This window comes from Schistocerca serialis, chromosome 3, assembly GCF_023864345.2.
Source record: "Schistocerca serialis cubense isolate TAMUIC-IGC-003099 chromosome 3, iqSchSeri2.2, whole genome shotgun sequence".
Lineage (NCBI taxonomy): Eukaryota > Metazoa > Arthropoda > Insecta > Orthoptera > Acrididae > Schistocerca > Schistocerca serialis.
In genome coordinates this window covers 616,766,942-616,794,603 of record NC_064640.1, presented here as the reverse complement: position 1 = coordinate 616,794,603, position 27,662 = coordinate 616,766,942, and the positions used below count along the sequence as shown (strand labels likewise).

The following is a 27,662-nucleotide window of genomic DNA, read 5'->3' as shown; positions in this document are numbered from 1 at the left end:
AGAATTTTTTTTTAATGCAGACTTTTAATCTTATGTTACTAATGGTTTTTTGCTGTTGTTAATCTCATTGCAGAAAAAGTGGAAAGCTTGAAAAAGAAGAAGTTAGGCCATGAAATTGGTAAAGCTGCTGCAGAGAAGAGCCGTGGGCTTTTCAGTGCAGATGATTGGCAGTGTAATAAGTAAGTTATGTTTACAGTCAGTTATCTTTCCCACTCTGAAAAATGGATTTTGTTAGATCTTTTTAAGATTTATGGATTTTAGTACAAAATCATAAACTGAATTCTGTAACATAGTGCAACTGAACAGAGAGAGCGAATTCCGATTTGAAAACGTTGCATATTTCTTCATACTTTGTAATGTGACTTATTCAACAGAGATAAATGAAACACGCAAGCAATAATAATTCAACAAAATTCTTGTATAATTTTGTAACGGTAAAAAGTAATTTCTGGCCACCAGAAATAGTTACTGGAATGATTAACTATTTTACAGCATGGTAGTCACACATACGGAAAAAATTATTGAAAATGTGGCTATGATCATTATACACTAATTAACACAAAACTGGTAGCATAAGCCTAACAGCTTAAAAAATTATAAACTGCTTTGTCTATAATGGCATCTTACCACAAAAATGCTAATGGATAAGATACAAAATAAAATGAATTTAATGTTTTCTACAGTGATACTCCAAAAGCCACTTTATGGTGTGTGGTGGAAGATACTTTTGACACCACTACAATCACTCCTCCCCGCCAGCCCACCAACCCATCACTTTTTACTGTGTTATTTGTATCTGTTGCACAGGAAAAACTGCTACCGGGAAGTCACCATATGACTTTTAATATCTCATGTTTTCTTTTGTCATTTCATGATGTGTATGTGGGAGGAACAATTTTTGCCTAACTCTTGAAATGTAAGTGCAGTCAGAATTTTAACAATAATTCTGAGTGATGCCCAGTGTCTCTCCTGTAGTGTTTGCCATTAGAATTGGATGAGACAGTCAATAACAAACTTGAACATACCAAACAAACCCATGACAAAATACTACACTCTTCTTTAGATCGTCTCTGTTAATCCTACTTTGTAATGGCGTCTGTCAGACAGTGCTGGAGAAAAAGTTGAACAAGGATTTTGGAGGCTATTTCTTTTGTAGGTGTGTTACATTTCCTAAGAATTCTTTAAATGAGTTACAGCCTGGCATCTGGATTTTTAAAACTAGTTTTATGTGGTCATTTCACTTAGTTATTCTGTACTTCTGCTCCTATAAATTTTACAGATGTTAATTTTTCCAGTTGTTTGTAGCTAATTATGTAATCAGATTGTAGTGGAACTTTCCACCTATTAATGCAGTCCATTGCAATGTATTTACCTTGACTCAAATGAGACCATGTTCCAAGTGTTGATACCATACTGGTCTTCGTACATTTCACTAGTTTTCTTTCCTATATACATAATAATAATAATGTCCACGTCACCTTCCATTTTTAACCAGACAGAACGTCTGAGACAAGAAAGAAACAGTAATAATAATAATAATAATAATAATAATAATCATCTGGAAACAGCCTCACACACACTCTATCCCACTGGCCATTAAAATTTCAACACAATAAAGGTGGTATTCAACAAATGTCAAATTGACATGAAATGTACTACATACCTGGATATGCAAATCGTTAGTATTACAGTGCAACCCAAGAAAGTAGGTAGGAGTAATGCCATTCAGAAATTACATTTCAATTTTGATTTATTTGTGTGAGATCATGTTACTCCTTGAGTAAGGAGAAAGGCTGTGACAGGATGATTTCCTTTAGAGACTTCAATTTATAATTCCTTAAAATTGCTGTTTGCCTTGATCAGTATCTTGCAACTGTCATGCTAATGTAGAGTCGATGGGTCTAGGAGGGCCATACTCAGTGCCATCAGAATCTCAGCTGTCCCACACAATAGCACTCTAGAGGACAGTAATGTTGTTCACTTGGCTGTGCAGGATCTCACAGCTATGTCATTACCTAGAGTCAGCTAACAAACTTGTTTACCACAAGTTAAGTTTCCACAGGGTCAGTAAGATGATATGGGGATCACTGCTATCAGCATGGTGATCATTGTTGTGGTTTTTCTTCATGCACCAGAGGGGAGAGGTATGGCAAAAGTGGTGTGGCCAGTAGAAACAACACTGGACACAGGAGTTGCACCATATCATCTTTCCAGATGAATCCAGGTTCAGCATACAGCATCACAATACACATACCTGTGTGAGGAGCATCTGGGGAGAATGAAAGATGCCATAATGCATTCATCGTCATTTGATTTCATCACTTCATGTGATGAAATGGGTTGCAATTTGGTATACAGTACGATCACCCCCAGTTCACTTAGCTTCTAATTTGAACAGTGGCAGTTACATTTCTGACATGTCAAAGCCAGTGACTGCCAATCCTTCAAGATCTCTGTGATGTTATCTTTAGTGAGATAACAGAAAACAATGTATTGCCTCTGCTGTCTTGACCTACTGTGATAAACAGGGTGTTAGCTGCTTTGGTCAGCATGTTCTCTAGATCTCTACCCCACTGAAAGCCACTGGTCATGGGTTGTTGAAAGACCGGTTATGCCACCAGTCACCAGCCAGTATGGTTGATGAACTCTGGCATAGTTCAGGCAGCACAGAATGACTTACCCACACCTGTAATCCAAGTTCAGTTGAACCTGATGCCCAGCTGTGCTACCATTGGTGGCAACTCTTTGATAAATTTTGCATTCTGTATAGCCCCAAATCATATACAAATTTAATCTTTTTTTTTCTTCCTACTATATCATATACACAAAATATTTTAATGGCCAGCAGTGTATTTATTGAATCACGCTCAGGGGCTCGTGAAGAGATCACACAGTGTGTAAATGTATTATTATAGTTCTCCCTGGAAGAAACATGGATGTGTGTATACAAAGATCGTAATGCATCATTGAGGCCAGAGGTGTGCTTAATTCAGCACAGGATGCCAAATGGCTGTTAAGACAATGTTGATCATTATGATGAACTGAACAAATTATTTTTTGCCAGCAAGTGAAAACAGAATTTTCTCTGTGTGTGTATCCGACATCCAGGCACTGTTGTAGCATGCATGAAATGTATTTGCAGTTGTGTATATGGACAACAGTCAGCTATATAATGGAATGGTGACAATAAAAATTGGTGCCGGATCTGGACTCGAACCTGGATTTCCTGCTTTTTGTGAGTGGTGGCCTTATCCACTTTGGCTATCCAAGTATGACCCTTGACCAGATCCAAACATTCATGTCTTACCGTCCATGCGTCACAATATGCACTTGTACACGTAATGTAATTCCCATACAGGTGAGAGAGATTTTAATTGAAAGTTGCTGCTTGGTATTGGTGGATAAATGTGATATTGCAGTGTTCCTTCAACTGTGCATGCATGTCCGAAGGAACAGTGCATCATACTTCTTAACAACACAGGCATTGCAATATTGTTTTGTAGCATAGTTCATCTGACCTTAGGTGCAGCACTATATACTGATCATGACATGAAGCTTTAAATTTCACCAGTTTGATGATACTACTTGAGTATGCCAGATGAACTGTGGAAAATGTAGCATAGGCACTTAGAAATTTGGGATGTATTGTTTTTTCTGTGTGTGACACAGCAGTTGTCCCATCATTGGTGGGAGCTGTTGTGGTGTAGGCCCTACCAGCTCTCTCTGAGAGGAAAAAAATCAAAGAAGGGAACATTAATGAGAAAATGTAACATGTTAAATTGAATATATGTTACAAGGGCATCTACAGTTCAAAGGTACTGACCCCATACACTGTGGTTTGTAGTTCATCTGTGACATAGTTAAATTACTCATTGTACATAAAGATACGTGATACTGTCACAAATTTGGGTTGATAATTGACAGAATAACAACTCCAGTGGAACAGTACTTACATCCACCAGAATGTAATTCATTGTATTTGGTCTGTATGCTACACGTTCACATACTACCGCCTAGTGCTTTAGGAAAAGCATTGTTGGGAGACTCTTGTCAAATTAGGGACAATACACACAATTTTTGTGGTCCTGTATGACACAAAATGTTGTAAGGCATCCTTTGCCAGCACATGGTTATCACTGTGTGTAGCCCTTTTATTACTCTGGGTATATACGCTACTGGCCATTAAAATTGCTACACCAAGAAGAAATGCAGATGATAAACGGGTATTCATTGGACAAATGTATTATACTAGAACTGACATGTGATTACATTTTCACGCAATTTGGGTGCATAGATCCTGAGAAATCAGTACCCAGAACAACCATCTCTGACCATAATAACGGCCTTGATATGCCTGGGCATTGAGTCAAACAGAGCTTGGATGGCGTGTACAGTTACAGCTGCCCTTGCAGCTTCAACACGATACCACAGTTCATCAAGAGTAGTGACTGGCGTGTTGTGACGAGCCAGTTGCTTGGCCTCCATTGACCAGACGTTTTCAATTGGTGAGAGGTCTGGAGAATGTGCTGGCCAGGGCAGCAGTCGAACTTTTTCTGTATCCAGAAAGGCCCATACAGGACCTGCAAATGCGGTTGTGCATTATCCTGCTGAAATGTAGGGTGTCACAGGGATCGAATGAAGGGTAGAGCCACGGGTCGTAACACATCTGAAATGTAACATCCACTGTTAAAAGTGCCATCAATGCGAACAAAAGTGACAGAGACGTGTTACCAATGGCACCCCATACCATTACGCCGGGTCATATGCCAGTATGGCGATGACAAATACACGCTTCCAATGTGCGATCACCGCAATGTAGCCAAACATGGATGCCACCATCATGATGCTGTAAACAGAACCTAGATTCATCCGAGAAAATGACGTTTTGCCACTCATGCACCCAGGTTCGTCGTTGGGTACACTATCGCAGGTGCTCCTGTCTGTGGTGCAGCGTCAAGGGTAACCGCAGCCATGGTCTCAGAGTAGATAGTCCATGCTGCTGCAAACGTCGTCGAACTGTTTGTGCAGATGGTTGTTGTCTTGCAAACGTCCCCATCTGTTGACTCAGGGTTCGAGACGTGGCTGCACGATCTGTTACAGCCATGCGGATAAGATGCCTGTCATCTCAAATGCTAGTGATACGAGGCCATTTGGATCCAGCACGGCATTCCGTATTACCCTCCTGAACCCACCGATTCCATATTCTGCTAACAGTCATTGGATCTTGACCAACGCAAGCAGCAATGTCGCGATACGATAAACTGCAATTGTGATAGGCTACGATCCGACCTTTATCAAAGTCGGAAACGTGATGGTATGCATTTCTCCTCCTTACACGAGGCATCTCAACAACGTTTCACCAGGCAAAACCGGTCAACTGCTGTTTGTGTATGAGAAATTGGTTGGAAACTTTCCTCATGTCAGCACGTTGTAGGTGTCGGCACCGGTGCCAACCTTGTTTGAATGCTCTGAAAAGCTAATCATTTATATTTCACAGCATCTTCTTCCTGTCAGTTAAATTTCGCGCCTGTAGCACATCATCTTCGTGGTGTAGCAATTTTAATGGCCAGTAGTGTATATGGAAGGGCTATATGAGGGAAATGAACTTGAAGATATTTAGAAAGGGAGATGAAGTAAGTGGAGATGGGAGATACGATACTACGAAAAGATCTTGACAGAGCGCCGAAAGATCTAAGTTAAAACGATACCCATGAACTAGACATTATGACTAGACATCATTTCTTCATAATCAGTAAGAGCCTTGGGAGGACCAGCCATGAAAAAACTATCCCATCTGTTGTGCAAGATATATGAGATAGGTGAAATACCCTCAGATTTCAAGAAGAGTGTAGTAATTCCAAAGAAGACGTGTTGGTTCTGAACAGGTGTATTACCAAACTATAAGTTTAATAAGTCATGCTTGCCAAATATTGAGACAAATTATTTGCAGAAGACTGGGAATGGAAGAACTGGTAGAAGCAGACTTTGGGGAAGATATTTGGTTCGTGCAGAAGTGTAGGAACACACGAAGCCATAATGACCCTATGACGTACCTTAGAAGAAAGTTCATAGCATTTGTAGATTTAAAGAAAACTTTAATCAATGTTGACTGTAATGCACTCTGAAAGTCAGAAGGTAGCAGTGATAAAATACAAGGAACAGAAGGTTATTTGCAACTTGTATAGAAAGCAGAATGCAATTATGAGTCAAAGGACATGAAAGGAAAGTAAAGATTGAGGAGGGAATGAGACAAGGTTGTATCCCAGCAACAATGTGATTCAGTTTGTACATTGAGCAAGATGTTGAAGGAGCGAAGGAGAAATTTGGAGAAGGAATTAATGTGCAGGGAGAAGAAATATAAACATTTAAGATTAACTGGCAACAGTGCAATTCTGTCAGAAGCAGCAAAGTGCTAGGAAGAGCAGCTGATCAGAAGAAGTTACAAGATGAACATCAACAAAACTACAGTGTAAATAATGACCGATGGTGAGGGAGTTTGATTAAGAAATGAGAGAGTAAAAGTAGTAGATGGGCTATTTGGACAACAAGGTAACTGATGATGGCCAACATAGAGAGGATATAAACTGTGGACTGGCTATAGTAAGAAAAGCATTTCTGAAAAAGAGCAATTTATCATCTAATATAAATTTAAGTATTAAGAATTATTTTCTGATGCTATTTGTGTAGAGTGTAGCCTCCTATGGAAGTGAGTACTTCAGACAAGAAGAGAACAGAAGCTTTTGAAATGTGTTGCTACAGAAAAATATTGAAGTTTAGAAGGATATGTCAAGTAACTAATGAGGTGACACCAAATTGAATTGGGGGAAAACGAAACTTATGTCACAACTTGAGTGAAAGAAGGGAGCAATTGGTAGGACCCATTCTGAGACATCAAGGCATTGTCAGTTTGGTAATGGAGGGAAGTGTCGGAGCAAAAATTGTTGAAGACAAAGGGATCTATATGGTAAATAGGTTCAAATGTATGCAGGTTGCAGTAGTTATGCAGAGATAAAAAGGCTTGCACTGGATAGGCTAGCATGGAGAGCTGCGTCAAAGCAGGCTTCAGACTGGACGACGACGACGATGCCGCCGCCGCCGAGGATGCCAAGTGATGTAGTTTCGAAAAAGGTTCCACATGACCACCACAGATTTTACTGAAATTTTGTGTGAACTTTCGCACATGTTCCCAGTAAACATTGGTAAAGTTTCACAATCACCAATTCAATACTTCTGGAGATATAGTTATTTGTTTGACCACATAGCGCAGCTACCAACAGTGAATTCGTAAATTTTTGGCAACTTTGAGACATAATATCTCCGGCAGCATTTTCTTGAAAAGGGGGAGGGGGGGTTAGGCCATCTTGTACAACACTTTGCACTCTTGTAAGCGAAATATTATGTTCTGGTGTAACCACAAGCACTGGAATGTAGATGAACGGAAGAGAAAAGAAGGCGGTGAAACAACGTTGGCTAATGGTTCGCTGATTAGGACCGCACAACAACAGGAGCGGCCTCTACAAGAGGAGAATATAAGCGGTGCTCCTTTCAGCCTTGGCTGCTCACTATTCGCTCAGTATTAGCACAGCCTAGCAGAGAGTGTTAAGATAGCAGTGACACGTGATCCATATCAATTGCTTGCATGTACATTGTATATAGCAATGGACACTAACTTGCATGTCACCCATCGCTTGCGACCACTCATTGTAAATACAAGTTAAGTATTGTCATTCTTCTTATTTGTAATAAAAACTATTAATGTGATTTTGTTTGAATTGTTGTACAGCATTCCAAGAACGCAGCATTCTATAGGCACCCTATAAGCGATGAGTGGGCAGGACCCCACATATTAAAAAAGATTTCCTGATCAATTTTCATATGGATAATTTGATGCAAAATCTGCCAAAAAATACACACTTGAAAAAAATGTGAAGTTTATCTTTTTATATCTCTGGAAGTAATTGCAGGATAAACCTGAAAATTGGCACATAATAACTTGCCAATAAAAGATCGTAGAATATAAAATTTCATTCTCTTACTGCTTTCCAATCGTTTGCAGATTGAGAAAACTTGATGATTTTCCTAAGAACACCAAAAATCTGTATTTTTATCCAGTTTTTACAAAAAAGTCTTCTGCAAACACTTTTAAACCATTTTCATCAGAAAGTCCATGTTCTAAACCACCTCAGAGCTAGATTTGGTTTTGCAATGAAAGCTTATAAGGCCCTAAAAAAGTTGGACAAAGTGAAGGTGCATTGAAAATTGGGCGCACATTCCGCTGGTACTTGATCTGAATCTGACATCTTTTGTCATGTTCTATAGTTGTTTAGTACTCTCTTTGGAAGATAATATTAAGTCCTGATTACTAGGAAATGAGGTTGAGCCAGAACAATAGCAAATATAGAATCTTTTTTCTAGTTTTAGACATCTCTACAACATTCTGCTGTACAGAATTCATTTTATAAACAATTAAATTGAATGAGGATAAACAATAAGAAGTCTTTTTTCATTTTTGTGGCTCTTATAATCTCTAATAATTTGAGGCAATCAAACTGGAAAAGGTAATTTTTTGGGTTCTGTCTTATCAAAACATTCCCATCAGTAACATCATATGGCCAACAGTATAGTTTTCCCTCATGATATTCTACAGTAAATTAATGCAACCTGTAAAAAATAAAGTAGTTTGAAATAAACATATGCTTATTATCCTAAAAGAGACCTTTTTCAATTTAGGCCTGTGAGGCTTATTAGAAATGAATCATCAGGCTTGGGATCCTGTGTAAAGAAACTCTTATCAGGCTTGAGAACTTGCTGTAAAGAAACACGCCCATGGCTGCTGTCTTACAGCTATCAGGTGCGCCCCTATGGCACTGGGGGATGCTGGTTTTCGCACTTTAAAATGAAACAGCAGTGGTTAAGCAACCATGGGCCACAGCAACATGTTTATACAATTTTTCATCAGTACACCTTTCCACCAAAACTACAGGCTACACTAACACAAAGTACTCTATACCTTAAACTGGAATTAAACTAACACATCAATCACATTACACGATAAGAAGGCATACCAATAATTCCCTACAACATGAATCCATTCCTAAAAAAGTCAGGCAGACTACTATGCAGTGTGACAGTGGTGTAAAACCTGCAGGCTATTTATACAATGTGTGCTATTTTGCTACCATGAGCTCCACTGACTTGGTAATGCATCGCTACATTGTGAAGTTTATAACCAGTTTGATTTTGTAGTTGTAGCAGAAAAACAAACTGTAATATGTCACAATGAGTCATGACAAATGGCACCTCTTTGCTAAACAATCGTAGAACAAGATAAGAGATATCAGATTTGAGTATCAACAGAATATGGGCCAGCTTTGAATGCACCCCCACTTTGTTGATTTTTAGGGCTTTATTCAGTCCCATTGCAAAACCAAATACAGTTTTTTTAGGTGGTTTAGCACATGATGTTTCGAATGAAAATCATTTAAAAGAGTTTATAGAAGTCTCTTTTTCGTAAAAGTGGGCCAAAAATAGCATTTTTTTGGTAAATTGTCAATTTTACCTGCAATTTGTAAACTATTGGAAAACAGTAGGAGAACGAAATTTTATATTTTACTGTCCAATTTTTCAGGTTGATCCCACAATTACTTCCAGAAATATAAAAAGTGAAATTTCACATTTTTCCAAGTATTTAATTTTTCTGTGAACTTTGCTTCAAAGTAACCATAAAAAAATTGCCCAGGAAATCTTTTTTATTATTCTGCTTAAGAGAATGTAAAATGTACAATATGACCTAGTTTTGTTTCTTCCATGAAAATACTGGCAGAGATATCATGTCTCAAAGTTGCTCAAAACTGATGGGTGCACTGTTGGTAGCTGTCCTATATGGTCAAGCGAAGGACTCTTATCTCCAGAAGTATTGAATTAGTGATTATGAAACTTTACCAATATTTATCAGGAACATGTGCGCATGTTCATATAAAATTTCATCAAAATCCGTTATGGTCATGTGGGAACTTCCTAGACCACTTGTCATGGAATGTCCTTATTAATAGATGGTTTAAATTCTGTCATTGTTTTAGGCTTAGCCATGTGAAAATAGGTAAGAATTCAAAATTTCCTTAGAGGAAACAAATTGAAATTGTCATGAAGCTATATTTCAAGTTTGTTAGCTTTGGCTACACTGGTGGTGGATTACTGTTTAATGATGACCTTGAACATGTAGATTGCTGTAATTGTTCATATTTTCTGTTTTTTCTTCCTCTGATTCTGATTATTTTATTATGGTTGTTAGGTGTGGGAATGTCAACTGGGCCCGCCGACAGTCGTGTAACATGTGCAATGCTCCAAAGTATGGTGAGGTTGAAGAACGTACTGGTTATGGGGGAGGTTACAATGACCGTGGCGTTGTGGAATATGTACGCCGTTCGGACTCGGATGATGAATATGATGAGGTAATGGAGTAATTCTGTGCAGTAGGCGCACAGATCAGTATATTCTTGTTTATATTCCTTTACTATCATAATATTTATGAATTTGAATTTGTGTGTCACTCATTAGTGCACATTAATGTGTGTTTTTAGTGTTGGACTCCATGCAATCACTATGTATGTAGACATACCCTGATCAGCCAGAACATTATGACCATGAATCTAATAGTTGGTATATCCAACTTTGACACAGATAAGTCACGACACACTGGCATGGAAGCAATGAGGCCTTGGTAGGTCGCTGGAGAGAATTGACACCACATCCGAACACACAACTCACCTCATTCCTGTAAATTACGGGGAAGAGGGGGGATGAGCTCTGATACCACGTTCAATCTCACATTTTAATTACATACAACCCCATCCTCCTTTCAAAACACTGTCCATTCTGTTCAACTGCTATTATAAGTCTCTGCTGTCACTGATAGAATTACAAAATCATTGTAAACCATAAAATTTTTATTTATTCTCCCTGAACTTTAATTCCGTCTCCAAATTTTTCTTTGGTTTCCTTTATTGCTTGTTCAGTGTACAGATCGAGGTTTCCTTTATTGCTTGTTCAATGTACAGATTGAATAACATTGAGGGCAGGTTAAATCTCAACCACTGCTTCCTTTGCTGTAAATGTAGATTTGCCTTTTCTTACCACAACTATTTTCTAAGAGAAGTCATAGGGGTCACTAACACCTCTCATTTTCCTATATTTCTCTGGACTCCATACTGATCTTCCCTGAAGTCAGCTTCTATAAGTTTTTACATTCTTCTGTAAATAATTCTTGTTAGTACTTTGCAACTTGGACTTACTAAACTGACACTTTAGTAATATTCACAACTCTCAGCACCTGATTACTTTGGAATTGGAATAATACCATTCTTTTTTATATCTGAGGGCAGTCTGCCAGTCTCATACTTCTTGCACACAAGGTGGAATTGTTTTGTCATTGATGGCTCTCCCAAGGATATCAGTAGTTCTGATTTAATGTCATATATTTAGTGGCTGTGCTTCAACTTAGCTTTTTCAACTCTGTCAAATTCTTCTCAAAGCAGGAGGGTAGGTCGTGCGTCTGTGGCATCTGATAAGTCATACATGGCCCCCATGTTGTGCTAAATGGTGAGCACCTCCGGGAGCCCAGCATGTGTGGCACAGGGACCAGGGATCTTGGCTTAGCTACCTGGAGTGCGAGGGTGGTCAAAACCTCTATAAGAAACCCCTTAATCTCAATGTGTGCTGCATGCTGATGAAACGTTAATGCTGTTAAGGGAGAACCGTCATCAGCAGGCAACCTCAGAAGAACATGCTGCATCTCAGTTGTATAAGGCTTCCTCAGGAAAGTGGGGCTATGTCTGAGTGGGCCTGTATTTCCCTAACTGCTTGTAGGACGAGATGGATCTCTTGAACTCAAACATACCCACTCCCAGTGTGATTGCTTTAAAGTTCATTTTCCTTGCGTAGCCACTCTACATTTGCCTTTCAGCTTTCAGTTCTTTGCTTAGCACTGATTTCCCATCTGCACTCGTAATATTCCTACAGCTGCTTCTCTTTTCTCCAAAGATCTCTCTAATTTTCATGTAGGTGGTACCTATCTTCCCCCAAGTGACTCGTTCCATGTCAAATCAACGCAGGTGCCAACCTAGACCCTCTTTGATTTTCATTTACTATGCCTCAATACTAGGAAGTGATATATAACACTGTTTGTGCAGCTTTTCATGAAAGGAAATATGTTCATCCTGTTGCTATTCACATCAGTCTTCACAAGAATGTCCTTCTTGTCCACAGTTAAGATGTCAGGTTTTGCAGGGTATATGCATGGAGGTAAGTCCCATGAGGATGTAGGAAGCTAATTGAAACATCATTCATATCTTCATTAACATTGAAAACACATCTTCGTACATGCATGCAACAAACCCTGTGATATCACTAAGGTATGAGTCTCATTGGATCCTAGTTAGAGATTCATTTCTGATGTCTGGTGAATTGGTGAAAACTTTCATTTACATATTGTAATGGCCAGTGGGAATAACACAGTGTAACTTGTGGGTACCTGCAATTGTGTGAATCTCTCAAAGGAGATATTTTTCAGCTTCATACTCACTGTTGAATAATGAAAGTGACACACTGCAATGTTCTTAGAGTACCATTCAAACAACTGTCTGGGTGTCATTACCTGAGAGCTTGTAATGCTAAACGGCCCTGCTCATTACGAAAAATCTTGTCATTGTTTTCTGTGAACTTATTGGTTCTCTCTAGGGGTGATTTCGCTTAGCATCTTTACAGTATTAGCATTACATGATATTTGTTCCCTTAACCCTAGCATTACCAACGGGGGGGCCTCGTAGGCCCACTGACTCAGTTTTTCTATGTTGTATCCACACCCTTTGATATATGAACTTGAAAGCAAAGGTAATTGTTCGTTATTGAATGTACTATTGAGTCATTACAGAATTTCGGAATAAAAATGTAATTAAAATTCATTTACTTGGTTTAATTCTCTGTGGGCCTTAGAAGCCCACCCGTTGGTAATAGCAAGGAAAGATTTACGAGGTTGAGTCTCTCGTTTCAAATTCTTACCATGAAACGAATTTTGGCATTGTTGCCTTCAGACATATTATTATGAAGCGGACCATTGTTATTTTCAGTGTTTCTGCTGCTGTTGAACCAGCAACATGAGTAGACATCGTTTACGTGATAGTTCCATTGAAAGAGTGCTAGAAGAAGTTTTGAACGAATCAGATTTAGAGGAAAGTGAAGTGGATGATGATGTGGAAGAAATTAGAACTGATTCATCGTCTGAGAATGAAGATGAGGTTGAAGCCAATCCACCAGATGATAATGATACGGAATGTGATAAATTCATTGCAAAAAGTGGACGAGAGTATATTACGAAGCCATCTCGACAATATCGGCGTTCTGTACAAAATATAGTGCGAGAAAGAATGGGGCTAGGACAGCAAGGAAGAATTGCGTCTCCGAAAGAGGCTATAGAGCTCTTTTTTACACCTCAAATTATGAATCTAATAAAACTACACTCAAATGAAGAGGCTTCTCGACTAGGTATTCAGCACACAGATGAAGATGAGTTATTTTGTTATATAGGACTCTTGCTAATCATGGGTTCAAATCATGACAATAAGATGCCTGTCCAAGATTTATGGTCTTTGCTTCAGGGCCGACAAGTGTACTATGGATCAATGAGTCGGACCCGATTTTTCGAATTGACTAAAATATTGAGGTTTGATGATAAGAACACAAGAGAAATTCGTCGCCAGACTGACAAGTTTGCTCCAATGAGGGAAATTTTTGAAAGCTTCAATTCTTCACTTCCATTGTATTTCATTCCTGGTCTACATACAACAGTGGATGAGATGTTGTCTTTGTTCCGTGGTCGCTGTCCATTCAAGGTGTTTCTAAAAGAAAAACCTGGAAAATACGGCATTCTAATTCGAATGCTCTCTGATTCTGAGACTAGATATGTGATCAGCATGGACATCTATACAGGCAAGTCAGGAAATACACAGCATTCAAATGGACCGATGGAAATTGTAAAGAGACTAATAAAACCTATTGAAAAATGAGGCCGTAATGTTACCACAGATCGGTACTATACTTCAGTGGAGCTTGCTGAGACTCTATGGAATGATTTTCACCTCACACTTGTTGGCACCCTACAGTCTAACAGACGACACATACCTGAAGAGCTGAAGACTACAACTGGCCGCAGTTTACACTCTTCCATCTTTGCTTATACTGACCCTCAGACACAGAGGCCACCAGTTACTCTTGCATCAACGCTAGTCCGCGAGAAGCCAAAACGACTGCTGTTGATGCTTTCAACTTATCACTCAAAGAGAGGAACAAGAAGATGGCCTTTGTCCCTCTTCTCCATACTCATTGACATAGCAGCAATAAATGCATATTCACTCTTCCTCCTCAACTTTCCGAATTGGAAAAAGAATTTGCTAAACCGCAGAAGAGTTTTTATCACTAACTTAGGTCTCGAACTAATAAGATCTCAAGTAGATAAACGGGCACAAAATTTGTATGGACTTCAGAAGCCAGTAATAATGGCAATGGAAAGCATCACACAACGGAAGCTCAGCTGCTCTGTAGAACCATCATCCTCAACAGCAGAACCAGGAACACGTGGACGGTGCCACCTATGCTGCCAAGAAGCTGCATCTAAAAAGATCAAGTACAACAAGCTGGGAAAGTCAACTGTTACCTGCTCTCAGTGCCACAAACACGTCTGTGGGAAACACTACAGGAAGACAGTGTTGTGTGAAAAATGCGTTGCAGAATGAGACAGTAAATTTTGTTTGCTTCATGTAGTGTATCGAATTAAAAAAGTCGTTTTTATAAGAAAACACTATTTTGAAAAATTATTCCAAAAAATATATAAACTGAATCTCGTGATTTGTTCATTTTATTCCTATTATAATAACATCTTTTATTATCCAGTATACAAAAAAAATGTCTAAGCATTTTGAATTGTTATTAGAGGTATCAGAAGTAAATAAACTTGATTTATGATAAAATAAATTGTGGTATTCTTTATGGGCCTTTGAGGCCCCCCCGTTGGTATTACATGTAACAAAAAATACGTTGGTAATGCTAGGGTTAATGCAGGTGGTTGTGCTAATAAAAATTGCTGTTTTCCTTTTAAGTGGTCACATCCACACTCCAGTGCTGCCCCAACATTAAAGACCCCAAACAACATGGGGCCCCTTACCACTTGCACTGCATCCATCACGTTCAGATACACAAAGTTGTCCATCCAAAATAACAGAGATTTCTACAACTTTTCCACATTCTGCCATTCTAAAACTATTTTCTATGGCTAAATGTCACTGTTCTTGAACAAATATAACTATTGTATTTTGATTCTGTGGAAAATTCTTGTAAGACGTATGGCACACGGATACACTATGTAAGCATACTGATTTCCTGCAGAAATAACCAACATGTGGAAATATGTCTGCCACTGACCATCGGTGTTAATGTAATGTTATAATTCCCCCTCCCCAAGAGATTTTGGCCAAATCACAACTGAAGGACAAAATCTCTTAATGGTTGGTCTGAGGGAGATGCAATTTAAAATGGCTATTTACTTATGGTTCGAAACAGTACGTAAACAATCCCACTGAATGAAAACACATGTTCTCAGTGGGCATTCCAGTGTTAAATAAATAAATAGATAGTAAACAATACATAAGACTAAAAGTGACAATGGAAACGTATATTTACAAAATATACAGGTAATATTACCTGTATGCCAGAAATGTGAAAAATGCTTAAAATTACTTTCCATTCCATGTTAAATACAAACATCCAAATTTGTATTTGAAATGCTCAAGATTTACAAATATGCAATAAAATGCCTTAAAATTAATTTACTCTTATGCCACACAGAATATCTCCAACAACAACATGTGACATGTCAATTTTGCAAATGAGCTCTTTCCTTTTCCTGTAAAACATATACATATGTGTGAACTTTACACCACTGAAGCACATTTTGCACTCTTTTGTGTACTCTGCTTTCGCTTTTGTTATCCACAGCACAAACTTTAAACACTCACTTAAACATTAGGTTTCATCAGTCTTGTTTCTTGCAACAGCTGAGTCCATATGTCCAATCCTGAGTCCATTTCATTAACAGTCAGTGTCACCCACTGCACCCATGAGCAAAATGTGCTGCATAACAAAAGAATGAGCACAGTATGCGTTTCAGTCTGTGGCCCATCCATCCTCCTTCATATACCTACTTAGACCCGCCCCCAGTAGCTGAGTGGTCAGCGCGACAGACTGTCAATCCAAAGGGCCCGGGTTCGATTCCCGGCTGGGTCGGAGATTTTCTCCGCTCAGGGACTGGGTGTTGTGTTGTCCTAATCATCATCATCATCATCATCATCATTTCATTCCCATCAACGCGCAAGTCGCCGAAGTGGCGTCAAATCGAAAGACTTGCACCAGGCGAACAGTCTACCCGACGGGAGGCACTCGTCACACGACATTTCATTTTCATGTGAAACAAGCTAATAGATTCTAATGACACTCACATTCACTGAAACGTTACTGTGATAACTCATCAAAGAAAACAAAACAAAGCTTAAGAAATGCACAAATCAGACCTTCAGTTTGGGATTCAATTCTCAAAGTAACATGAAAAATGCAAAATAATTCCCAGCTATGATATCATAGCATCCTCTCAGCATCAATGAAACAAAGTCCAATACAATATCTGATAAGAAAATTAATCTCCCCAACTATTTCCCCCATAAATTAAATGGCTCGTTTTACCCTCCTGCTTGTGTATAACAACCATATATAACTTAAAATCTAAGCCTTAACAAATATCTTTAAATGTGCATTTGATAAAATCACACAAAGTGTTATTACAAAGTCACTGATCAACTAATACTTAGGTACACTTGAAACTAACTATTAAAAACACATTTAAAAAAACTATTTAAAATGTGCTCTCTCTCTCTCTCTCTCTCTCTCTCTCTCTCTCTCTCTCTCACACACACACACACACACACACACACACACACACACACACACACACACCACTCTCTCTAGTGTCACTCACTTCAACATATTCCATCATGTTCCTCCTTCCTTATCTCATTTAGGTATTTCCTCAGCACAAGTATTTTGTTTGTCTGTGGGCAAACCAAACAGCATGCATTTGGATGTGGAGTTGCAATCACCTCAAAAGGCCCATGATATAATTCAAAAAATTTCTTTGTCTCCTTTTTGTGCTCACTTGACTTCTCTTTTGTCCTCACCAACACCAGATCCCCAACTCTTATCTCTGTCACATTCAGCTTTCTGTCATCTCTTTGCATTGCTCTTCTCTCCATGTTCTCCCTTACAAAAGTTTCCAACTCTTCTCAACTCATTATACAGGGAATCAACATGGTATGAGGTCAGATTTTGTGGCTTTGTGTTGAACTCCACCTCCCATGTTGAAAACCCCATTGAGCTGTGCTTCACACAGTTCATTACAGTTTCAAAATCTTTCAGATATTGCACCCAAGAGCTTTGTTTATTGTTACAGTACGTCCTGCAGAGCTGTCCCAGTTCTCTCATATATCGTTCTGCCAGATTGCTCAAGGGATGATGTACCGAGATTCTTGTATGCTTTATCTTTGCAGTGTCTGTAAACTTAATCTGATCATTACTAGTGAATTGGGATTCATTGTCACTTCAAATAGCTTTAGGTACACTAATCAAAGGAAAATACTCTTGTGTGAACTTGGAAATAGGAGTCTTAGTGGTTGCCCATTTGATTGCAGACAACTTGATATATTTACAAAATACATCTGCTATTACAAAAATGTATTTCCATCTTCCAGCCCAACATTTTGCTTCATTATTTCAGTGCGTTTTTGAGGTCCATAGTGTCCAAAGCACAGGTGCACTTGTTGAATTAAGTCATTGACATAGTCCTCTGGAAAACATAACATCCATTCATCACTGTTTTTGTTTGCCCTTCTGAACAAAATTCCCTTATGTATTTTGTAATATTTATTCAAATTTTTCTCCTCTCTAGTTCCCAGGTGCCTCTTTATCTGTTGTAGTTTGGGATCCTGATCCTGTGATCTTCTCATGTCCCTACATACGCCTCTGATATTTTTCTCGCTCGGCAAACCCTTTATGTATAGCATTTCAAATTCTTTATTTCCATCGTCTTCCTATCTTAGCATATCCTTGGTTCCCACTGGTAATCTTGAGAAAGCATCTGCCCCAACATTTTCAGTTCCCTTTATGTACTGGGTGCTTTAATTAAATTGCTGCAGGAACATAGCCCACCTCATTAATCTGCTGTTCAACAATTTACATTCACATAAATAGCTCAATGCTCTATGATCAGTGAAAACAATCACTTCATGACCCAGTAGATAGTTTCTTAACTTGGTGAATGCCCACACAACTGCTAACAGCTCATTTCCAGTGATCCCGTAACTCCGCTCATGTTTGGAAAGAGTTCTAAATGCAAAAGCTATACTCCTCAGTTCTTCGTGTACACCTACCACTTTTTTCCGCGACAGTGCCACTCACAAAGCATAATCACTACTGTCAGTGCGCAAACACTAAGGCAGGGTTGGATCCAGGTGGTATAGTACTACAATGCTATTTAAACTATCCTTTATTTCCTGAAAATCTTTGGTGCAATCTTGTGTCCACATCCAAGTTGCATGTTTCTTTAGTAACTTGGTTAGGTTTGGTGAGTTTGGACTCTGGTTCCTGATAAACTTTCAATAGAAATTACACATTCCTAAAAGGATTTGAATTGCAGCTTGTTATAAGGAATTGGACACTTAGCTAAAGCCTCTATCCTGTCTTTCTTTGGTATCTTTCCTGTGGGCATGATAACATGTCCCAAGAATTCTATTTCCTTCCTGGCAAACTCACACTTGCTTAGTTTTAGCTTCATGTCTCCCCTTTTAAGGGCAGCTAACACTTCCCTCAATAGATGGCAGTGACTTCCCCAGTTTACAGATGCCATCTATGTGTCATTTACGTAGAATGTCAGTTTGCTCAAAAGCTCTCTATGTAAAACATGATCTAATCCCTTATAAAAGTAGTCACAGAAGCGTTGAGACCAAAAGGAACCACCATATAAGACAGCAGTATACTGCCTACTCTTATTGGCTAAGGGAATGTGCCAGAAACAATGTCAGATCCACATGTGACATCATTTTGGCATGATAGAACTGATAGAGCAGATCATCCATATTTTCTGGATGGCCTGTTTCCCTACAGATTATGGGATTCAGCTTTCTAGCATCCAACACAAGCCTCACTGGTTTATCGCTCTTCTTGACGACAACTAGTGGGTTACTGTATTAACTATTGCTGCTCTCTATTATCCCTATCTGCAGCATTCTTTCCAGGGCAATTTCAACTGCGTTCCTTAGTGCAGCAGCTATGTGGTTTGGTCTCTGCATGAATGGTTATTTACACAGCAGATCATGCAGGTCCTTCCTGTGTCCTTAACTTATCCCTTCAATATTATCAATGTTGTGTTTAATCTCTGACATTGTCTTCTTCAGCTCTCTGTGGCTTCCCCTCCCCCCTGCTGCTGTTCGCTGTTTTCTTTTGCCCTTTGGTCCACTACAAGTGATTCTATCATTATTTTCCCTGTTAATGACTTGTTTTAGTCTGTTACTAAATTAGCCCCACTTTCATCTATCTTTAACGGATTTCTTTTACAGTCTAGAACAGCTCCTAAATCGGTCATCCAATCCATCCCAATAATAAAATTCATACAGAGTTCTGGAATAACCATACAGTTGTAACTAAATTCAATGTCACCTATCTTAAATCACAGCATTACCTGGGTCCTACCAGGTTTGCTTAACCTGCTAGTCGCACCTGTAATCCACATTCCAATGACTGGCAATTCCATAACTTGTATAATGGATTTCAGATGTTCATAAAACATTTCAGAGATCCCACTAATCTCACTGTTTGAAACAAGAAGTGCTTCAGTCTCAAACGCTCCAACACTCACTTTAATTTCTGGTTGTAATTTTACTACCTTATTACTTTTAAAAGGTTCTTCATCAAGCAGATTATTCTCAATGCTTTGAAATTCATCTATAGCAGCTTCCATTGTTGTAATGTTGAATCCTCCCTCTATGTGATTTATTGCCTTATTGCTGCTCCCAGAACTAATATTACATTTTAATTTAACACAGTCTACTTCCACATTTACATCTGTAATATTTGTATCCCCCAGCTGAATTGACAACACAGTGCAAAACATAGCTGTCTATCACACCAGTTTCATCAAGAAGTTCCTCAGTAGCTGCCAGTAATTTCATATTTTTCATTTTCCATGTGATGAATTTTTTTTTTTATCCACCGTGCTTTAGTATTTCTGGTGACCTGGTCTTTTCTTGTTGCTCTAAACTACTGACTACGTTTATAAATTCTTCACTAATTTCATCTAGCCCTGACTTTGGTACCCAAAAAGATGAAATTCCAATTTGTTTACAATTTTCACTCATGTACTTACTTATTGCTACCTCTACATTTGCATCTGCATTAGATACATGCTAGTGCCCCCTGTCTGCCATAAAGTTTGTCTTCTGTGCATGAAGAACTATTTACACCAATAACATCTACATTGCATACAGGATGTGCCTCTGCAGCACTACTGGTTACTATAATAGGTATCTGAGGCATTGCTCCCGTTAATTGCTTCATAAAGATCTCTAGTAATACTGCTTATACCATTAATATTATTAGGTGAATCTGCTTCCACTGCCAATTTACTGCGTCCTCTACACTAGCATCAACATCGGCAAAAGCACATACATCAGCAGCATCTTTCTTGACACAAGATTCAAAATTCACATCACCATCAACAACATTTGAAATATCACATATAGAACCAGCATGGGGAATATTAGTACTTAAAGGATCCACCCTTCCAACTTCTGCATGCATAGAAACACAACTGTGCTGCTCAGTAGTATTAATACACACACTCTCAACTTTTCTATTGTCAGCTACAGTATCAGAACAAACAGAACTATGATATCTCAAAATTGTCGGACTAGTATTTCCATCGTTATAAATATTTGGATCTTCACCATTCATTCCATCACTTGATTCAGCCCATTGAAAAAAAAAGCTTATATTTTCATTGACACTCTTTTCTTTGAATTCTCTCTCTCCCCCTTCCATTTCTATCCAGCACGTTCAAAAATTTTTCCCCAAAATTCACCTTCGTCCAAAATCCTCTCCATATGAAATGAATTAAACTGCCTTTCTCTCTTTGTCTTTTTCCAAGCTTTTGTGGCGGCGTTCGTAGCGACAAGCAATTCGCTGTAGAAACGGCTTACGAAGTCACCGCCACACTTTTAATAGCGGGCCGACCGGTCCGCTGGAACAGTGAACAGAAAGATGAAAACCCAAACACTCTGATTAAATAAAAGTCGGTACTTATCTTTATTAACGAAGATACAGAAACACAGTAGTGGACTCCGTGTCTACAGAAATCTGTCTAGTTCGAGTCGGAGCGGCTAGGTCAGCGTCGGCTGACGACAAACAACAACTCTGCTGCGATGAACACACAACTGACTAGCAAGTACACAATTCGGTGGCGAGTATACAACTGAGCGGTGAATACAGAACTGTCCTAGCGCTCGCGACTCCAGCGCTTAAGAAACCAGAAGCCAGCGGTGGCGCGCGCAGACTTGCGGCGATTTCCTGTCTCGCTGGCGCTGCTTATGCGGACGGCGTCCGGACTTTGATGCTGCCAACCTTTTGGCAGCGGGCTCGGGTGGCATTACTGGCTAGGATATAACACAAGCATTGTCAGTCTTTATCCTAACTTGGGCCTCAGGTGGGATATCTACTCATTTCCCCAGTTGTGAGATACGGCTGACCCCCCGAGCTGTCCCCTTCAACGTGATCATATTGTGGCCTATTGTTATCCCTTCTATCATTTGATCCTGAGTTTCTCCTACCATCATTCCTGGAATCTTTGTGGGAGTTTCTGTAGTCATCCTTGTAATTCCTCTTGTCCCTTCCATCGTGATTTCTGTCATTATGGAAATTATTTCTGTTTCTGACTGGTAAAGCAGTATCCATATTCCCAACATAATCAAGGAATAAGTGTACCTCATCTCCTGGAGCATTTATGAGATACTGTTGTTCATCATCAGGTAGTCTCCTCTTTAAAGTGGAAATGATGATCAATGCTAATTTTTCTTTCCGTCTTACAAAAATCTCTCATATTTCCCTTCCCCTGGGCTATATACAGCCCCATAAAAAAAATGGATTCTGGATTGTTTTACCTCTCCCCACTATTTATTTAAAAATCCCTTCTCAAAGTCTTCAGAAGTCATAAAATTGTTCCGAATTTGGTTTGCACGTGACAAAGCTTCCCCTTCTAATAACCCTCTCATAAACTTCATCTTTTGCAAATCAATCATTCCATCCACAAATCGATCTCTACAATATGCAACAAAATTGGCTGGATGACATGGAAAATATTCTGAACATTATGTATGGGCAGCATATTTACAATATTGCTAACATTTCCATGTTCCATCTTAGCTGCCTTTGACTCTCTTTTCGATTTTCTTTAATACCACAGTACTGACATCAAGCTTTATTTGCTCACTTTACTATTTACTTCTCTAACCTTTTCTATTATACCAATATAATTCCTTTCCAATTCATCTTTCAGCCGTCCTTCCAATTTGGAATTTTCAGCTGTGCAATTTTCATCCAACTTAACAATTTTGTCCCTTACCTCTGCATTTAATCTGACACATTCCTGTTCATTTCTATTTCTAATCTAAGCTTGCCTTCCATTTCTGACAGCCCCTGATTAAATCTCTCCTCCACAGACTGTATACTGCTTTTTATTTCATTCATACTACTCATAACTCCTTTTGACTGTTTGTTCATTTAGCTTCCTTGGGTTTTTAATTGCACTTCTTATGCTTGCACCCTATTTTGAACATCATTTACACTTTTCTACAATTGAGCAAGAGGGATCAAAATTTCTTTGAATGTATTTACATCAGTAATGTTTATTGGAACAAAAATATTTTCATCTGTTGATTCCACATCACTTGCAGCATTATTCACAGTTGTTGGTTCCCCCATTATGACAAGCAAAGAAAACACACACAAATGTTTGCACTACATGACTATAAATGTTACACATAGTACACACATGCAGATTTACTTTACTTTTGAAGTTTTCATCTCCGCTATTGCACTTCGTAGTGCCAGAATTTGCTGCCGCAACGTATCTGCCATTGTCTTGTGTTGTACTGCACTGCTGCTGTACCCATGGTTCCTGCTGCTTGTCTCTGCCGCCTGCATGGTTTCCACTCCTTTATTTGCCGCCAAACCCCCGTTGAAGCACCAAATCGTTGTTTAATCCTTCTTCACTGCTTCTTGTCACAACCAACGCTGCCTTCATGCAGTCTGGTATAATTCAGACATCCTGGACGAGCCCCCATTTTGTAACACTAAACAGCCCTACTCACTATGAAAAATCGCATCGTTGTTTTCTGTTAACCTATTGGCTCTATCTAGGGACGATTTTGCTTAGCATCTTGCCAATACTAGCATTATGTGATATTTGTTCCCTTAATGCAGGTGGTTGGGCTAATAAAAATCACTGTTTTCTTGTTAAGTGGTCACGTCCACACTCCAGCACTGCCCCAATGGTAAAGACCCCAAGCAACATGGGGCCCCTCACCACTTGCACTGCTTCCACCACGTTCAGACACACAAAGTTGTCCGTCCAAAATAACAGAGATTTCTACAACTTTTCCACATTCTGGCATTGTAAAACTATTTTCTATGGCTAAATGTCACTGCTCTTGAACAAATATAACTATTGTATTTTAATACTGTGGAAAATCCTTGTAAGGTATGTGGTGCTTGCATACACTATGTAAGCATACTGATTTCCTGCAAAAATAACCAACATGTGGAAATAGTATCTTTGCATTATTTCAAAGAACTTCTATGACGTCTGCCACTGACCATCGACGTTATTGTAATGTTATAAGCTGTAGATGCATTACAGACTTGCATGGTCAGCAAGTTTCTTGATTATTAGCAATACCATCACATGGTCCTTTGCCGTGTGATGTGGCAAAGAAATATCACTCTGCAGACACACTGAAATCAGACCAATGAAAAATAGTGTTGGCAAATTTCTTGCAGTTCTTATACTGGGCTGCAGTACCATCCGAGAAGTACTACACATATTTGGGTGTTCCATGGAAATAGTGTCTCCTGAAGCTAACAAAGTGACGCTGAAAAATATGACCATTCACTGTGTCGTATTTAAGGCATTCTGATATTTAAAAAAATGTGATTGCATGGTTTCATTGGTGTCTATAATGAACAACAAGTGAATGCCTGTGCATTGTTCCAATGAAACCCCTGCACCTCATCTTGAAGGACAAATGGATAATGTTATGAAAAGTCACATATTAAATGTATTCATTGTCACCAGGTGTCTCTTTCATCTGTTGTAGAAATTCAGACTGTTGGTGGCTACGGAGGAATGCAGCAGAAGCTTTTTTAATTGTCTGCGAGGTTTTCCAAGAAGTTTTCCACATGATACATACAGCCGGAGAGTTGTTTTGTCTGTACATGTCCACAGTTTAGATGTTTTATCATTTCCATTTTCATCAAACAATTCTTACAGGTCTGTCATGATAGAATATATACCTGGGCAGGTTTCACATGTGGATGTATAGCATTTTGAGTGTGCAGGATGACAAACGATCCCAGCAAGACACTGTTTGCAGGTGCTAAGTTGATAGTCTGCATCATGCATAATCTGTTTTAATCTGGACCCTTCCAACTTGTGTTGTTGGTACTGAATTTCTGATACTGTTGATAAAAGTTTCTCAGCACTAGTCATTCTTGTTTATGAATTCTGGAACTATTTTCCATGACAGAAACAAAATATTTCTTCCCAGAAAAACAGTGGCTTACATCATCTCTGTAGATTTCTATGGCACCATTTACAATTTGTTCATCTAAGGCACATTTAGGTCTTGGATTGGGAGTTGCTAAGATAACACGTTCTTTGACTAACTGTTTTGCTTCTCTTGCTAAATAGTTAGAGGCTCTGAATTCATTTTGAATTCTTCAAATGCTCCAACATTTTGGAAGAAGTGTAAGAATTTGGATCTTCTCATTGCTTGTGTTGTTGGTACTGAATTTCCCTTTCAATTGCATTATCATTTCAGATTCAACATTTGTATTGTATTTGCATTTTCTTCCACAACAGTTACGTATTTACTTCGTAATACTTCAGACACTTGTTGAAATATTTTTGCACGTTCATTTTCACTCCCAGTCTTCTGTTTCACTGGGTACTCGGCAAGACATACCAAACTACCATTTAATGCATCTAAAGCAATTTTTGTGTCTGACTAGTCTGAGAAGCTATGCAGGTTTGTGGTTTCCACTTGTTTCAATGTAGTTAAGTCAGTCACAGGCATTTGCCCGTGAGTTAATTTTTTTCTGCATTTATCACATATTCTGTAGTCTCTCATTATGCCACCGATCATATCAACCATCCACATTTGCACTTTATGTAGTTTTTTCTTGTATCTGTTGTGTCCATCTTCCCTGACTGGATTACAGAAGTACATGATCTCCTCAAACTCAGTCTTCAATGTAGATTTGTATAATTTTAACACACACCACCTTTTGCAGCAACTATCTGTGTACATGTAACAGCCACACTGCCATCCAGTATTTTATAGCTTGATATTGGCCTGCCTACATCGTTACCTTTCTGTGCATTGTTATGGCACCACCTTTTTAACAATAAACATGTTTTTCAGTGCTTTGCAAGATACTATTGGGATATGAATACAGTTTATTTTGCATTAATGCAGCACATTTCTGTACGTAATAAAATATATCTCTTAATCACAATGTCATCCCAACTTGATTTTGTACTATGAATATAATAGAGGGAAACATTCCACGTGGGAAAAATATATCTAAAAACAAAGATGATGTGACTTACCAAACGAAAGCGCTGGCACGTCGATAGACACACAAACACAAACATACACACAAAATTCTAGCTTTCGCAACCAACGGTTGCTTCATCAGGAAAGAGGGAAGGAGAGGGAAAGACGAAAGGATGTGGGTTTTAAGGGAGAGGGTAAGGAGTCATTCCAATCCCGGGAGCGGAAAGACTTACCTTAGGGGGAAAAAAGGACGGGTATACACTCGCGCGCGCGCGCGCACACACACACACACACACACACACACACACACACACACACACACACACACACACATATCCATCCACACATATACAGACACAAGCAGACATATTCAAAGGCAAAGAGTTTGGGCAGAGATGTCAGTCGAGGCGGAAGTGCAGAGGCAAAGATGTTGTTGAATGACAGGTGAGGTATAAGTGACGGCAACTTGAAATTAGCGGAGATTGAGGCCTGGTTGAATGGACACAGGCAGACAGTGTTTGTTGGTAATGAGGATCACCCTGTGGCTAAACATGCCTTGGTGCACGGCCAGCACATCTTGGCACAGTGTTACACCGTCCGTGTTATCTGGATACTTCCCACTAACACCAACCTATCCGAACTCCGGAGATGGGAACTTGCTCTTCAATATACCCTCTCTTCCTGTTATCCACCAGGCCTCAATCTCCGCTAATTTCAAGTTGCCGCCACTCATACCTCACCTGTCATTCAACAACATCTTTGATCTGCACTTCCGCCTCGACTGACATCTCTGCCCAAACTCTTTGCCTTTGAATATGTCTGCTTGTGTGTGTATATGTGTGTGTGTGTGTGTGTGTGTGTGTGTGTGTGTGCGTGAGTGTGTGCGCGCGCACGTGAGTGTATACCAGTCCTTTTTTCCCCCTAAGGTAAGTCATTCCGCCCCCGGGATTGGAATGACTCCTTACCCTCTCCCTTAAAACCCACATCCTTTCGTCTTTCCCTCTCCTTCCCTCTTTCCTGATGAAGCAACCGTTGGTTGTGAAAGCTAGAATTTTGTGTGTATGTTTGTGTTTGTTTGTGTGTCTATCGACGTGCCAGCACTTTCGTTTGGTAAGTCACATCATCTTTGTTTTTAGATATATGATTTTTTTTACTATGGTGTATAGTGTACCATGGAGAAGCAAATATATTTTTTTCGTCGATTTCAGAGGTGACATATGTTGAGATAGTCAAGGTCACTGACCTTAATTGTGTACATTCTTCAAATGTGACAAAATTGGATATCCGTGCAAAGCTTGTTTCACGGCCTTTCCAAAATTACCTGGTTCACTGCTCTTTCTTTATTAGAACAGAAGTTACAGCCATATTTGTCAGCAGTGCTCGTCAAATTTTCCGCATGTTTTTAGAACTTGAGTGGGCATTACTCTTGTCTTACTTGTGTTAAAATACTGTAATTTGGATATTTTATTCTCTTGTAATGTGCAGTGAACACACCAAATTTTATACGAATCAAAGAGTGTCAGGTTGAAAATTGTACTTTTCTGTGTTGATTTGACATGGAATGACTCAAGTGATTCATGCTTCTATAGCCTTAGATTTGTCCTCCAGCCATTCCTACTTAGTCATTAGGCACTTCCTGTCTTGTTGTTTAGATGTTTGTATTCCCTTTCCCCTGCTTCATTT

General features: G+C 39.1%; 1 protein-coding gene across 3 annotated transcripts in view; it reads left to right on the top strand.

Annotated features, from left to right (window-relative positions):
- The window catches only part of LOC126470500 (zinc finger Ran-binding domain-containing protein 2), a 76,433-nt gene that overhangs the window by 26,173 nt on the left and 22,598 nt on the right, over positions 1-27,662 (top strand). For all 3 annotated transcript variants that reach the window (XM_050098384.1, XM_050098383.1, XM_050098382.1), the window contains exons 3-4: positions 74-179; positions 10,292-10,451. In XM_050098384.1, the coding sequence (XP_049954341.1) occupies positions 74-179; positions 10,292-10,451 (266 nt within the window). The remainder of the gene's footprint in view (positions 1-73; positions 180-10,291; positions 10,452-27,662) is intronic.